Raw genomic sequence first — 16,665 nt, 5'->3', positions numbered from 1 at the left:
TAATGTTTGACAAGTGTAATATGTGTAATTTACAGTGTACATTTGGTTTATCTGGCTTTCGGTCTTTGTAGACTACCGTTAAAAATGTCAGTGTAAATCACTATCTGACGTATTTAGCCACCCGCCAGTTAACAGTGATACAAGTACTGTAAAATCTGCCTCCTTGCGTTATCTGGATGTTGCGCGTTAGTCTCTTTGACCATGGTTAGCCCTTACATCTGAAGTCAAATTTGTTTACTACAGTGTACCCAACTGAGGTTGCTTATGCCATTGTTTATGAAATAAAATGAAACATTTAATAATGAACAAAATCTTAGTTGTTTTTTTTTTTCTTTTTTTGCATGCAAATAGAGGAAAAAATACAAAATCTGCAATGCGCAAACGAACAAAAAGTTATTTGTCTTTATTTTAAACTGCATGGAAATGATGGCCTGAGACTCCACAGATAAATAATTAACTTAACTGTAGTTCATATTAAACATTTTAAATGAGAGAGATGAATGGCAGTCACTCATATCCAGAGCCAACTTGATGCTACAGAGAAAACAAAAAAAGCTTAAATGAGATATTAACTAAAGCCACCAGTAGAGGGTGCTTCACTGGCAGTATAGAGAGTATAGAGTCTCCTGAAGATACAGGGCAAGTTTTATTCCCCTTTAAACCTGCAAAGCTCCACCCACACCAAATTTGGTCACAGGAATCTGCCTCAGAATAATATGGTGAAGCTGTACAAGCGAAGGCCAACTCTAAAGATACTGAATAAATGTATTTGTTAAATATTTTTTAATATCTAACCTCTGTAGTGCTAACAGTTGGAGTTACATGTAGTACAGTATGGTAGTCAGTAGTCTTATTTCACTCACAGTAGTATCCATATCGACAAAGAGTCAGGTATTGTACAAACCTTGTACAAATTCCACTTTTAAAGTTCTTGAGAAAATCCATAAAAGCTTTACAAATGTTCTTGACCAATAACCTTGAGAAATATTCTACAAAACTTTGTCTACGTCTTCGTAGCTTTTGGCAGCTGGTGGCACTTGTTATTCAGAATGGAATCGTCCCAAAAAAGTCGCTCATCGTTATAGATAAATCTTACATATCAAACATTTGGCACATTTTCATCTCACTGGACAACCATTGCTTTCAGGCCACAATCTGGAACAAGCAAGATCAGCTATAGCACCTTGGTAACAGATAATCGTCAAACAACTTGCTCATATACTTGCTCACTGTTATTCATCCAGTCCATTACTGTCATACATTTATTTATTTTCTGCATGTGTGCTCTACTGGAGTGCTTATTCTACAGGTCGATAGTCTCACTGCAGATGCTGAGAGCATCTATCTGTCTGCACACACTGATAAACTCTTCTTGCACAGACTGATCAAGTTCATTTTGCTGTTCTAAATTTTGAGTTCTGTAATGTCTTTGCTGGCCGGACCCCTGTAGGGCAGTGTTGGGGGCAGTGTGTCCAGAGCTTCCACTGATTGTAGAAGGTGGAGGAGGGTTGTGTCCTTCTGGACTAGAACAAAGCACCAGAGAGGAGCCAGCTATGGATGGCCTGTAGAGGGAGCAAGAGCTAGAGCTGCCTCTCCAGTGCTCTGGAGATGAACAGCAGGAGGATGTCGGTGAGGGAGAAGGGGAGGGAATGAAGGACGCTTCCTGCTGGGCTGGAACTGGGAGAGGGGCTTGGGGTAACATCTCCACACAGGAGGAGGTTCGGTACAAGCCTGGGTCAGACGGATGAGTGTCTTTGAGAGTTTGCCCACTGCTAGAACCTGTGTCCCTGCCCTCCAAGGAGTGGTTGCTGGAAGTAAAGGGCCTCATGGGGCTGAAGAGGCTCATTGGGAAAAGTGCTTCGCTGAACAGTGCTTCGTCAATGCTGCGGCGCAGGTTGATAGGTGACGGAGGCCGCAGATCTGCTGTTGAGTCGCTGGTGAAGGAGGAACCCACAGATGGAGCTCCAGTGTTTGGCAGGGTTTCAGGTAGATCCAGGTCCAAGTCTCTGTAGGCGAGAGCACGGTTACTGTGGTACAAGAGATCCAGTCCATTAAGGCTGCCCATTCGGTCATCCACCAGTGTGTAAAGGGGTAGACATTCTGTCTCACCATGTCCGATTGGATCGCAGATAGCCAGCTTCTCCTGCTGCGTAAGGGTCCACTGGTAGCTTCCAGGAATGATGGGGGACTTTGCAGCTAAGATTTCCATCCAGCAATTGCCAGGTTGCGGGAGGTGCTCTGAGCAGTAAACCGGTTGGGACACCACCAACGCCAGTGTGAGGCAAACGACGGCCTCGCAAACTCTGCAACTAAACTGGAAGGTCCACCAAGGCCAGGGTTGGAATACCTCTGCCCCCCCAGCAACACCCAGGGCATGCAGCATGGCATAGAGCTGGAGGCCGGCACAGACCAGAGAAAAGATGGCAGAAAGGAATACTGCAACCGCAGCTCGGTCCCAGTCTTGGCTCTCTGCAAAAGGGCAGCGATTGTAGCGTTCGGCCGGCGTCGGAGAGGTGTTGTTCAGGTGGTAAATATGCTTGGAGTCGGCACGTACATAGCAGTAGAACACAAAGTAAGCAACAGATAAGAAAGTAGCTAGAGCCACAAAAGCACCTCTGGAGATCAGGGAGAGGAAGAGGCAGAGTGGTGCCCCCTGCTGGTCAACTCGCAGTAATGTGACTGGACCGAAAGCAGCAGCGAAGTGCAACAGAACCAGACAGGCTAGGAAGCAGGGCCTCTGGAAGGCAGAGTAGGAAAGCTGCATGCGGGAGCGCATCGACAGAAGGAGGAAGACCAAGCCAAAGGCTGCGGTCATGCAAGGGAACGGGGCCTCGTACAACAGCAACGACGCCTCCGTGGATGGCATGCGGTCCTGGTGTCCGTAGGCATCGTACAGCAGGGCGAAAGCTCTGGTGCAGCCTGCAGCCAGCAGGAAAAGGCTGACCAGAGCAAAGTAGCCACATCCTGACGGGCAGCACAAGGGCAGACAGAGAAGGTTAAGGGCGGAGGCTAGAGAAATCAGACAGAACACAGTGCCCAGTCCATAAACATGTGCATCCCATGCCAAACCCCAGGCTGCCATAGCACTGTTCCAGTCAGAATATAGCGGTACAAGCATGGGCAGTGATGGAGGCAGGACTGGGGTCTGTGAATGGTTTGTGGAGCTGGTGGCTTCGCTGCTGTTGTTGTTGTTGTTGCTGCTGCTTTTGTCATTGGGGTAGGTGGGGGCCCAAGTGCCATTGGAACTGCAGATTCCAGAACGTTCTGCGTTGCAGTCTGGGAGAGCAGACTCTTGGGTCATATCTTCCAGCCAGTCCTCTGACGCTGTGGTGGGCATATCTGGAACAGAAAAATAAATAAAAATAGAACTTTGGGTCAATCATGTAAACATACTGGATGTTTGTCATAGTTTTTGTTTAATATTTGTAATTTTAGAAAGTGACAATTGTTTTAATTAAAAGTTGTAATTTTAAGATATGAACCAGTGTCAGCAGTTAGCATATAGTGTATGTATTACAGTCTAGAAAAATTGCTACCCAAATACCACAAAAAAGTTCCACAATAAAATACCTTCATAGACTCAAGGGCGATATCCCCCCCCCCATTATTAATTTTTAAAAAATCCCTCTATAGTGGCAAAATGAGACAATTCTCTATTTGATGCCTTTGTTGCCACAAATTATGAAATGCCTTCTAGATCACAAAACATTGGTAATGTATCTTAATGAGTGCCCATATATTGGGTTTACTTCTGTTCTTTCAGTAATAAAGGACAGTGTCTCAAAGGGTGAAGAACTAGGCAGTGTCCCAATGGGTGCCCTTTCCAGTACAGAAAATAAGATACATTTTGTTTGATAGTAAAAAAAACAAGGTAAAGTATATTCATACTGAACACTTCCATTTATTCCATCCATTTATGTTTTCAGTTTTAGCCACACCACCTTCAGGATTTAATGTGCCCCTAGATGGTGCCACCCTTCTTTTTTTTTTAGGCCTTTCCTTTAAACAGTCTCCAGCCATTCCCTTTAAAAAGAGTCCACCACTGGTAAAATACTAATTTACCAAAAAACCTTGTGGTATTTGAGGTACATGCTGCTGACTCTTGGTGTATCATTATCAGTAACCTGTTCAGTCACCCAGAATAACCTCTAGATGGCAGTGTTGAGGCAATGGTTCACATGAAAATGTGCTAAAAAAACCCCAAAACAATACTGAGGTGCTCACAGTCCACAGGCTCAAAATAGAATATTTTACCTAATGTGCTAATTCAGTGTTAAAAGCAAAAGCTTTCACAGGGCTGCTTTATACTGAAATATGGGACAGCAGCGTGAACAGAGGGTAAAGTGAGCCAGGCTTTACACACCACAAGCACTTAGGCAGGCACTTACAGCACAGGAGACACAACATCTGCTCTTTCCATTTAAACGTAACAGTGATCGTATCGCTCGTGTGACAGAATGGTGTGGGAAGAAGTTGTAATTTTGGATTTGGTGGCTTGGCTCAGTTGCTGAGGAGTGCTGAATATATTATGGCTCACGAATGCTTTCAGCTGAATGCGACAGTTCTTAAAATATGTCACTCTGGAGCAGTCAGGCAGTTTTTACTAAACGTTAGCCGCCCAAGCTAACATTTGCTGTATGAAGCAATTCAGAAGATCCACTCAAGTTTGCACTCTGAACATATAGATAAATTAGATAAATATTTAGGTCCAATCCCATTTCTTTCTTGTACCTCTACCCCTTGTTTTGGAGTATCTTTGAGTGAAACCTTCCCCTTGAAACAAAGTTATAAGGAGAAAGGGTGAAATCCACCCCCTTAAGAATTGGGACGAACCTTCACACAACCAATACAGATATACAGCAGTGGAGTACTAAAGTTCAGCAACCTAGCTGCTGGTTAGCTCGTTAATTTTAGGGCATTATATGTCTTAAGAAAGGGGTTAGGTGGTGCAGCAATTATTTACTATTGTCCATTCATTAATTCTAGCTTTTGTTTTATGCTATTTTTCAGTTCCACCTTAAATGCTACATCCACTGCCATCTGTTGCGCCATTTAAGGTGGAATGGGAAAGCAAATGACTAGCAATTAAAAAAATGTAAATAAAACATTAAAATTTACATGAAACTATAGTGATATAGGTAATATAGTGGTTATTATAATTTCTATCAAGGAAAATACTCAAATTTGTGGGTTTCTTTGGTCACTTTTGGGTCATGTAGCCCTAAGATTTCTCCATAAGTGGTAGGGCTGAGGGATGAAAGGGGATAAATATGGGGCAGTTCTTCCAGCAAGACAATGACCTAAACATATTGAATACTTTTGCATGCCACACTTTTCAGATTTTAATTTGATTCAAATTTGAAAAAACTGTTTAATATGTGCTACTTTTTTTTGTCTCTCACTTAAAATCTCAATATTGTAAGGTAATGTAAGGTAACAAAATATGAAAAAAAATTTAAGGGGTATAAATACTTTTGCTGTTTTTATTAGGACCACCGATTTTCCAGCTTTTTTTTCCAACATTTTTTTTTTGAGATGTGTTGCTTCCATTAAGTTCTAACTGAATTAATGTTACTTTTTTCATTTAATGTTTTACTGCAAATAGTATAAGCAATTTGCCAATCATTGCATTCTCTTTATTCACATTTCCAGTGGCTTATTTTGTTTAATGAATTACTGCACAATTTCTGTTTTCTTCAAAATCCTATAAAGTTAATTTTACCTTTTTCATATTACTGTGTTCATCTGCTACATTATATATTAACTCAAATTGCTGATCTGAAAAATTTATGATTTGTTAAGAAAAATCATGAAAATTACTAGGGGTACCCAAACTTTTTCATACCACTGTATTTCCATTTTTCACAGTGACTGATGTTTTTTGGAGTTGAGGTTAAAGAGTTACATCAGAAATTTCGCTGTCCCATTTTACCTACATATTGTGGCAAAGCAAGCAAATTGTTTATTTAATTGTTTATGAGACCCATTTTAATTTATAAAAATACCATTAGGTGTCGTTTAGAGCTTATTTGAAAAAAGTGGCCCATTTATGATGACTCCACCTTATGTAATGCTTTATGAACAGATGACTAATGCATGAATATTGGGTAATCAATGAACTTAGAACAATTATTAGTTGTATATTATGACCAACTTGTAAATTTTTGCCCTTTTACAACAAACCATGTAGAAGAACTTCACCTTCATAGAGAGGAACTGTATAGAAACCCTGGTCATACCACTGAATGATTGAAGACCCCAGTGTTGGACTTCTTCAGACAGGACAAACTGTACTGTTCCCTCGAGTAATGAATGCTGAATACATCATGTCTGGACGTATTGTGTTCTGCTGAGACCCAGTCTCAGTTTTATGTTTTTTTTTTTTTTTTTTTTTTTTAACCCTTGCATCATTAGCAAGCCACTTCCTGCTCCACCCAGAGCCAAACGCGTTGCTTTGTTTATGGTGTCTCACCCTGTCCTTTTTTTTTTTTTTTTTTTTTTTTTTAAAGCAACCCTCCCAGAGGTGGGTTTGTTATTTTTGCAATGGCTTTGGCCTCTCTTGCTGATGACCACCACTTTCCCCAAAAATAAAATAAGCTATGCGCCTGGTCAGTGGTGAAAAGCTGCATCCATTAGAATGCATTGTGGGTTTGCTGAATGGAGAAAATCTTGCTCCGTGCTCAGAGGGCAGAGTAGGGATAATCAAGCCGGATCGTTTCGCGGTGGTGATTAATGGCTAGTGTGTACACACACTTGTGCTCATGCGCATGGGCTGGTTTGTGAGTGCGTGCCGCACCGCAGACGTGCCTCCAAATCCGACCAAACAGTGGCTTTTCTTTAATCAAGGACACCATAACACTCCCACCTCAGAATGCACATGGGATGCAAGTTAGAAACTTTAAATATAGGTTCAGATCTGCAGATCTCATCAGCTGGAGGACTGCATGCTGTAGTAAACATAGTCTGTAGGTGTGTCTAAAGAACTTCAAGGCTGTTCATTCTTTAAAGGACCTTGTTTTTCACCCAAGGTCCACAGTTTATTTGTACATGGCCATTGTCCAGCCCTATTTTTATTTTATTCACTTATAAGTTTAGTTTTTGTTACCATGCCTCAAAAAAGTAAATGTATGCTAATGTCCTGTACTGAGCCTCATTCATAAAAAAATACTTATGAAGTTTTTGTCAGTATGAGGAAGTTTCATTGCTATAGGCTGAACTGGGAAAAATTTTAACAGGTTTTTGTGAGATCACAAAATTAATTAAAAATAAATTAATTGAAAACAATCTAATCGATTTGGTGCTTATCAGAAAGTAATATATAACAGATAGCAAACTAATAGATACTTCACTCCATTCAGACTAACCTACTACTGGAGATGTGGATCCACTACGGCACACGGTCATAATGCTGGACTGTCTACATTGCTTAATATTCATACCTCTTGCATCACCTACCTCTTGCACCATCCCTGCCAATCTCGTACTTTGAATCCATATTGATTTTAATTATATGATGCATAAAAACTTTTTTTTTATTATTATTATTTTTTTAATATTCACTCGTTATCTTTTATTATGTGCAAAGAACATGTGTTTGTTATACTATTAAAAAAAGTATAAATAATTTAAAAAACAGGTAAGTGATAAAAAAAAAAAAATCTTGGGTCTTCCTTTCCTGAGGTGGTCCTGATGAGAGCCAGTTTCATTCCAACATTTTTGATGTTCTTTGCGACTGTGCTTGTGGATGCTTTCAAAGTTTTTGATTTTTTATTGGATTGACTAACCTTAATATATATTTATATATAGCTTTTGTTATATATATATATATATAGAAATTCCTTAATGAGACAGCAGTGTAAATTTCGCCTATGAACGAGGTGCATATGCATCTCTGCTGGCAGTGGTCATCTTGTTTTCAAGTGGTACACACCCCAGCTATGAACTACACATAATAGTACACTTGCAATCAAGTACAAATGGTACTTCCCAGTTTCCAACACCACTACATATCTCACTACATATCAGTGGAGAATCTCCATTCATAGTACTGTAAGGGCAGATTCATAAGCAGTGATTAAGCTTAGTTTATGAAATGTTTTCTTTTCAGTAGAAAATCACCAATCAGAATGCTGCATAGTCCAAGACTAGACTTATGCCCCGTTTGGGAAAACTATCCCAAAACAATAATAAAAAAAAAAGCGTTTACATAACACATCAAACTTTAATCAGTTTTCCATGTTAATAAAATAATGTTAAAAAATGTTTTTTTTTTAGCTTTCTATAGTCAGTAAATAAACTAGTTTTAAATATAAAAAATTTGATTAGAATTTTAAGATTAGTTTAGAAAATATATGTATCATGGTGCAAAGAAGCAGAAATGTGACCGTCTCGTATTAGGATGCAGAGTCTCAAAGGGTTAAAGGAACTTTTTCATCTGCAAGGTACTTTGATATGTGTTTTGATGGCTTGCAATATTTTTTAATAATGATCACAAATGAGACGCCATAAAGTCAGTCCTCTGGTGCAGCTGCAGCATTATTATTTGTAGGTGATTTGATTGATGTAATGATTAGTTGTATTATTTGACCTCCTTGTATTATTGGTCTGATAAGGAAAAAAAAATTGTACATGAAATCGGAAGACAACAGACTATGATGAAAAAATATGTAGATATTTGTTTCGTTTCTTATCTGATTACGAAGCAAAATCAAATTTGATTATCTCATCATATTAGTCTATTGTAGGAAGAAGCTGCCTTGTTTTGCAGTTTTAGTGATGAATAATTACTGTGTGCATGCTTTGAACTCTATGATGGACTAAACTGCCTGGAAGTAATTAAGCCCAAAGCACCACATCAGTCCTCGGTGTGGACAGAGATTGCCGAGCAAGGCAGTGACCAGAAGTGGGTGGTGTGAAGGCAGGAGGGCTCTGATAAGAGGGAGAGGTCTTTAATGCTGTTCTCCTTGTTTGCTTTTATTCACTGTTGGCCTTCAGCCTCAGTGATGTGGAAAAAACATGACCAGCGCCTGGACACGAGCCAACGGTTCAGCCTAACAATCAATCAAACCTTACTGCCCTGATAATTATTTGAATATGGGTGCCAGTTACATCCAGTGTGGTCCGGTCCACCAGCAGTTTATCTATCACGAAACAGGGATGAGGACATCATGCCCTGGGACACCAATCAAAGCGGCTGTGTATCACATGAGTGGCAGCCAAATGTCACATGAGCTCCTATCAGGGTTGAGCCGTGTTTTCTTTCCCGCCAACATTATTGTTAGATGATTCTAGAGAGCCGCCGTGGACAGGACGTAGTTGGGGAGTGGACAGGAAATGAGTGGGGGAATGTCTCCACTTATCCACAGGAGGGTCTGTGGGCTTTTCCCTGCAGTGTATACATAGGCACCATTGTTGGCAGTGTTGCCCTGGGTGGGTCCACATATATTTTTTGTTGTGAATCCTTTTTTTTGTGGATATTTAAGGGTGTGTTAAAAAGATTGACCACCTCATTGTTTCTGCACTAACTGTGCAGCTTATTAGCTTTTTGTGGTTCTATATAATATATAATTACAGACCTTCAGACCTTAGCCCTTCTGTTTCTCTGTGTACTCTACTCTCCTCCTTTAATCCTGTTCCTCAATGGCTCTCAGGACCACCAGAGAGCAGGAGTTCTTTGGGTGGTGAGTCATTCTCAGTGTGTGTTGTACTGCTGGACGGAGAATAGTCAATCAAATAGACGTATCCATCCAACAGTGTCCTGTGGACAGCGTCCTGTGAGCACTGATGCCAGACTAGACCAACACAAACTGCAGCAACAGATGAGATGAGCTTCTGTCTTTAACTTTACATCAGCAAGGTGGAACACCTACCATATTTTTTGCGCTATAAGGTGCACTTAAAATCCTTTACTTTTCCCAAAAACCGACTGAAGTTTCAGTTCAGTTGTCCAGCACCAGGGCTGGAGTAGCATTAGCATTACCTGCTAACCGCTCTTCCGCAGTTCAGAAGGGAGTATTATTGGTCTGTAGCCTGCTCCTATGAAATCCACATATATAAAATTATATATATAGTTTTAAAAGTGTAATTACAAAAATCTGAAAAGTATGGCATGCAAATGTATTCACCCCCCCCAATATCAATACTTAGAAGAGCCACCTTACACTGCAATTACAGGACAGATTCTCCCAACCAAGCTCAGATTTCTGCAGCTCCTCCAGAGTGACCATAGGCCGTACTCTCCTTGCTCAAACTGTCAGTTAGGATAGGCAGCCATGTTATGGTAGGTTTGCAGTTGCAGAATACTTTTTTCCATTTTTGGATAATGTATAGAACAGTGAGTTCCTTGGTCTTTATGATGCTGTTTGTTCACCAGTGTTCTCTAAAAAACAATGTGGCCTTCACAGAACAGCTGTATTTATACTGAGACTAAATTACACACAGCTGAACTCTGTTAACTAATTAAGTAACTTCTAAAGGCAATCAATTGCACTGGATTTTATGTTTTATGGGGTTTTTAGAGTAAAGGGGGCTGAATACTTTTGCATGTCACACTTTTCAGATTTCTGTTTGATTCAAATTTGGAAAACCGGGTATCATTTTCGTTCACAATGATCACTGTTGACAGTTTATCACTTCACAAGTATGTGCTTAAAATATCAACAAAATACATTTAAATTTGTGGTTGTAAGGTAACAAAATGTGACAAAGTTGAAGGGGTATGAAGAAGAAAATGATCGTGCTGCATTGGAAACTCACTGTCTATTCCCCAAAATGACAGAGCTGGTCTCATGTTATGGTGTTGCTGTTTGCCCAGGCAACACAGAGTCTGGAATAAAGCCTGGGATTTTGGATTGGAAGTTGAGATTAGGGTCCTATTGGAAGCAGTGTTGCCCAAAGTGTCTTTACAGACTCCTGCCTCCTGTTAGCACAGCACAAGAGCCAAACCATTACCTAATGGTACATTGCTGCATTTATTTTGACTTTATTTGAAAAGTGGGATTTACAAGGCATTGAATTACATGACATATTACCTAAACACAAAGTGATTTTCCACTTTTCCATAACATGTTTTGAACTGCCACAGTGATAGCTGACTTTTCATATGAGGGCTGCTATTGGCATCATGGTGTTCTGTTTGGAGTTACTGTACTGAAATCTTAGAGTCTGGGTTTGACACCAGTAAAGTTTAGTTTAGTGTTCAGACACTCCATTATGTAGATGTAGCCAACAACTGCCATATGTTACTTTTGAATAAGTCTTTAATGAAACTCAGACAGTACACATCAGAATTAGTCAGCAGACTTTGTCTGACTAAGGGATCTGTACCTACTGTAAGATGAGGAAGATGTAAGTATTTTCAACTAATAACTTTTATGCTTCTATCACAGTTAAGCATGAACTAGCTTATTGTTTTTTTGTGATTTATTCATTGCTTAGCATATAGATACATTGGCAGGGACAGCTTATTTGCATAAAAGTGACAGAGCCCTTAAATGGCTCATTCTGAAAGGGACTGAAACTGACAAGAACAGAACTGGTGAGATCTTTTTATCGGAGAGTGGGAGTGCAAGGAGCTTCATGAACGTGTTTTGTATAGCCCATAGACCTATTTATTTTAACTTGTGTAAAAAGTGGAAATATTGTAAACAAGGTCGTGCTAGATGTGCTAGATGTGAGTGTGGGCTTTGACACTACTAATAACAGAAATGTAAATAATTGGCAAGTTAACTTGGCTGGTCTATCCCGATGTGTATCTAACTGGTTGCAGACATACATTACAGAGAGACAACTTTAACCTCTTTGCATGGCTTGCGTTTTTATTTCTCTTTGCTATTTGGGCTAATTGGCAACTGATTAGCGTAAAACAAAGATCCTGTCGAGTCCAAGGAGGTTAAATTGATATCTGCTTTGACAGGGGCTTTAATATTTTTAATTGTATTTAAATAAACTCTCACCAGTATCCATTACTCTTTAGAACATTGTTTGAAATGAACTAAACCATTTCTATCAGCTAATCAGTGGTTCACAGAGAGATGAGCGCAGTGGTTGAGCCTCGCTGATGTGATATTGACAGCATTCTCTCCTTGTTGAGGCGTCGACTGCTGCGGCCCCCCGCCAGCCGAAGGCTCGTTTAGTTTTTGTCTATGCCACTTCACTTTCAATTTCCTCCTCTCCATAATGGATGAGTGGACAGTGTGACAGCCTCATAAATATTGAGGGGGAGTGTGCTCTGTTTATAGGATCCATTGAGGAAGACAGCTAGAGCATCTAATACAAAACCAACTTAAGGCAGCTGGGGTAGCAAGGTCAAGTGAACACTAGTCTAAAACAGTCTTTGGGTATAAACTCTTGCTAGTACAGAGTGGGCCCCCTTTTGCCTTCAGAATTGCCTTAATCCTTTGTGGCATCGATTCAACAAGGTACTGGAAACATTCCTCAGAGAAGTAGCCATCAGAAGATGGTACACTCTGGTCATAAAGGGATGGACATGGTCAGCAACAATCATCAGGTAGGCTGTGGCGTTGACACGATGCTCAATTGGTACTAATGGGCCCAAAGTGTGCAGGAAAATATCTCCCACACCATTTTACTGTCACTACCAGCCTGAACCAGCTGTTGATACAAGGCAGGATGGATCCATACTTTCATGTTGTTGATGCCAAATTCTGACCCAACCATCCGAATGTCGCAGCAGAAATCGAGACTCATCAGACCAGGTAACGTTTTTCCAATCTTCTATTGTCCAATTTTGATGAGTCTGTTTGAACTGTAGCCTCAGTTTTCTGTTCTTAGCTGACAGGAGTGGCACCCGGTGTGGTTCTTCTGCTGCTGTAGCTCATTCGCCTCAAGGTTGGACATGTTGTGCGTTCAGAGATGCTCTTCTGCAGACCTCGGTTGTAACAAGTGGTTATTTGAGTTACTGTTGCCATTCTATCAGCTTGAACCAGTCTGGTCATTCTCCTCTGACTTCTGGCATCAACAAGGCATTTTCTCTTTTTCTGATCATTCTCTGTAAACCCTAGAGATGGTTGTGTGTGAAAATCCTAGTAGATCCTCAGTTTTTTAAATACTCAGACCGGCCCGTCTGGCACCAACAATCATGCCACGTTCAAAGTTACTTAAATCACCTTTCTTTCCCATTCTGATGCTCGGTTTAAACTGCAGCAGATCATCTTGGCCATGTCTACATGTAATTGTCTGATTGGATATTTACATTAATGTGTAGCTGGACAAATGTACCTAATAAAGTGGCCGGTAAGTGTATATTTACCAAATATTTTAAAGTAAACACACACTTATTCACTAAGCCTACATGCAGCGTCCATGAAGCACATTTGTCCGCCTATAAATGGAATCGAGGTTAGCCCACAGAATGCGGGAGTGAGAAAGTGGGTTAGGTGTCACTATAGACTAACTGGGTCTGAGGAGCTTCTCAGGAGGAGGCGTTTCAGAACAACATCCTCCTCTCTGCATGTTCAGAGCTCTGGGCCGATTCCTGCAGCTTGGTGCTTGGAGTAACGTTTTGCTCCTTGCTTAAGATACCCAAGATGTGCAAAGCGATACCCACACCAACAATTTGCTTCTGCTCCCTTTGGAAGCAATTACAGTTGAGCAGGAAGCAGTGAGATTGGATTCAGTCAGCCATATCGTACAGATAGATTACAGGTAGAGGGGGAGAAAACTGATATTTATCTTTCACAGATGGGAGAAGAACAGAACACACCTGTTATTATGTTTTTTTTAATATTATATTTAGTTTAATTTGGCATCTGTTCAGCCTTACAGTGTGTTACTGATTTTGATAATGAGGCTGTGAGCTCTGCTCACTGATACCTTTTCATTTTGAATCCTGCAAGGTTGCACAAACTTTAATGAACACTGGAAAATATGCAGTAAGATTATTAAAGAGCAAAGTTTTTAAGGCTACACAGTCACTAACATATTTTTAAGTATTCCATATACAGTGCTTTGAAAAAGCCACTATGATCAGGAGATTGCTGGTTCGAATCCTGGTCATGTAGCTTGCCATCAGCCATCTGAGCCCTGAGAGAGCACAATTGGCCTTGCTCTAGTTCATGCCTTTTGTGATTTTCCAGCCGTGCAAGGCATATTTTTGGGCCCTGACGATACCATAAACATGACCTAAATTTTGCTGCCGATTTACGCAATTGACCGGTGTGCTATAGATTGCTAAAACAGGTCCCTATATCTCTTTACCCCATTCCCCCACCACTGCATTCCAGTTGTAAAGCAAACTACCTGCTTCCTTCTCCCTGTCTTGTCTGCCTCACAGACCTTCTCAGACAGTAGCATGTCTAGCTCATAAACAAGAATTATGGGCCCACTCTGACAAGGTTAATTGTCCCACATGAGAACATGAATATATTATGCTCTTGAGACCCTGCGTCCTCATATGGGGAACATTACACTTCTGCTTCTCTGCACCATCACACTTAATGTTTTAAAACGTTGACCCTTTGGCCTCACATTGAGACACACTCTAGTGGTCACTGTGGGCCCTAAATTGGTGATCAATATATGCTATATTACCTTTATAATAGTATATTTGGATAAAAAGTCTAGAGTTCACTAAGTTCTGTTAAAACAGGTGTCTGACCCTTTTTCTGAGGCCTGTACAGTCTGTACCAAGGCGCGAGGTGCTGGTCGAGGCGACCTTGGTTTTGTCTGACTTGTGCCAAAAGCCCCCACCGTTGTTCACCCAGATACTGTATAAAAGTGTGTGTATTCCTCTGTATTATCAGAAGACTGAATCCTCCTGACTGAATCTGGCTGACTTCAAGAACAATAAAGAATCAACTTAGAACTTCGGAACGATTCGCCTTCTCCTTTCTTTAAACTTAAGGTTCTCGTCTGTTTTTACCTACTTTCTTTTGAACTTAGAACTTTTGCAGTGATGCATGACTAGATAAGTTTTTAGAGCTCATTTTAGCTAGCCCAGGCTTCCCTTTCTGGGAGGCCTCAAGAGTCGTGAAATAACGCACGACATTCTGGCGCCCGTCCGCGGGGCTCGAAAAGAACCCATACGCAGTAACGATTAGAGACAAACAGCTGTGACATCCTGTGGCGAAGAACAGACAATCCACTTCAGTGCTGAAGGAAAGGTGAGCATAAAAACCTTTTTCAATTTAATTACTGAAAGGGAAATTTTGTGTTTTCTTGGTCACAAAGATGTCATTGCCTTAGAGGTTAAAAGAAAATTAAAGGACAATATAACCACTAAGTGCATTTGTAATTTAATTATATTTGTAATTGTAATAGTAATTGTAATTGTATAACAAGCAGACGAGGGCTGTGATTTAAAGAAAGATATATACATATTTAGAAATATGTGTATAGCATCATAAATTGAAAGCAATTGACCAAATTGAAAAAAAATGCCTGATGGGCATCTTAGCGTCTAGACGCCTAAATTCAAGTAAATTACAATAAAATAATTGTATGTTAACTGTCTGTCTAATGTATGTTGTATGTTTCATCTCCCGGGCGTTAAAGACGGGACACGTCATAAGGTGCGATCTCGAAAGCACGATGTTAGACTTGATAACAAAGAGAATACAGAAAAAGAGAAATATATAAGAGCGACGCTAGAGAGAGAAGCGTGCGCCAAAGAGAAATATAATAAGAGCGACGCCAGAGAAGAGTAGCATGCGCTAAAAAGGCCTAAAAAGAGTAAGAGAAAAAAGGGGAAAAGACTTGGACACCTGTCTGTCTAACAGAAGGACGAAACCAAGCCCGCTTCTCTGTTCCATGAGCGTAAGTTGAAACACTCTATCCTGACTGTATACAGCGGAGATTGTTTTTCACTCGGAGAAAAACGCTTAGTGCAGAACGCCACTGTAACTGACGGAGAAGCGAGGGAAGCTATCCTAACTAGGACTAGCGGGGTATATGTTTTGTGTTGGCTGTTTAAAGTCTGTCTTTAATAATGTCTGAGATCTCCATTTTTGTTAAAATATTAAAATGATGGCTGTGCAACATAGAGGTACCTATGATCATTTTGTGTAAATTCTTATTGTCACATGTATGAGTGTGTCAGTGTTGAAAGGGTTTGTGATGATTGATTCCCAGGAGAGAGGTGATTGCATGTATGTAAATGTTATTAGAAATGGTTGAATTTGATATATGTACATTATTGCTGTGCAATATTGCTGCATAGAATGAACTACACTAATTAGCACAGACGTGTGCTGAGAAGAGTTGTTAGAATAGTATCTGTTAACGTAAAGCCTAACAGGAAGTTTTGATAGAGTGTTGAGTGTTGACAGAGAGAGAGAGAGAGATAAATAAATGACAGAGATCTCTAGAGACCTGGGAAAGGTAAATGTTATGTGTTTGTTTGTCACTGTCTTTGTTTAAAAGCATATGCTGTGGTTACCATCTTGAATGTTTTTAGTATATACAGAGCTCTTAATATATGTAAATTTATAAGCACAAAGCAAGAAAATACTCAAGAATTAAATAGATATATGACACAAGAGAAAAAGCGCTATAAACATAAATGTTTGTTTGTTTGTTTGTTTGTCTGTAAACTATATGTTTGTTTATAAACCATTATGAGCTTCTTTGAGCCCGAGCAGTACAGCTAATATAACGGGACAAAAACAGTTATTATAAGTATAAAATATTATTGATTCCATAGACCCC

At 40.2% G+C, this 16,665-nt stretch overlaps 1 protein-coding gene across 1 annotated transcript in view; it reads right to left on the bottom strand.

Annotated features, from left to right (window-relative positions):
• Positions 1 to 379: 379 nt before the first annotated feature.
• Positions 380 to 16,665, bottom strand: part of prrt4b (proline rich transmembrane protein 4b) — a 58,927-nt gene continuing 42,641 nt past the window's right edge. The window contains exon 4 of the mRNA XM_049474271.1: positions 380 to 3,339. Coding sequence (XP_049330228.1) covers positions 1,304 to 3,339 — 2,036 coding nt within the window. The 3' untranslated portion in view covers positions 380 to 1,303. The remainder of the gene's footprint in view (positions 3,340 to 16,665) is intronic.

This window comes from Astyanax mexicanus, chromosome 2 (genome assembly GCF_023375975.1).
Source record: "Astyanax mexicanus isolate ESR-SI-001 chromosome 2, AstMex3_surface, whole genome shotgun sequence".
Lineage (NCBI taxonomy): Eukaryota > Metazoa > Chordata > Actinopteri > Characiformes > Acestrorhamphidae > Astyanax > Astyanax mexicanus.
The sequence above is the reverse complement of the archived record's forward strand: the minus strand, read 5'-3'. Positions and strand labels throughout refer to the sequence as shown.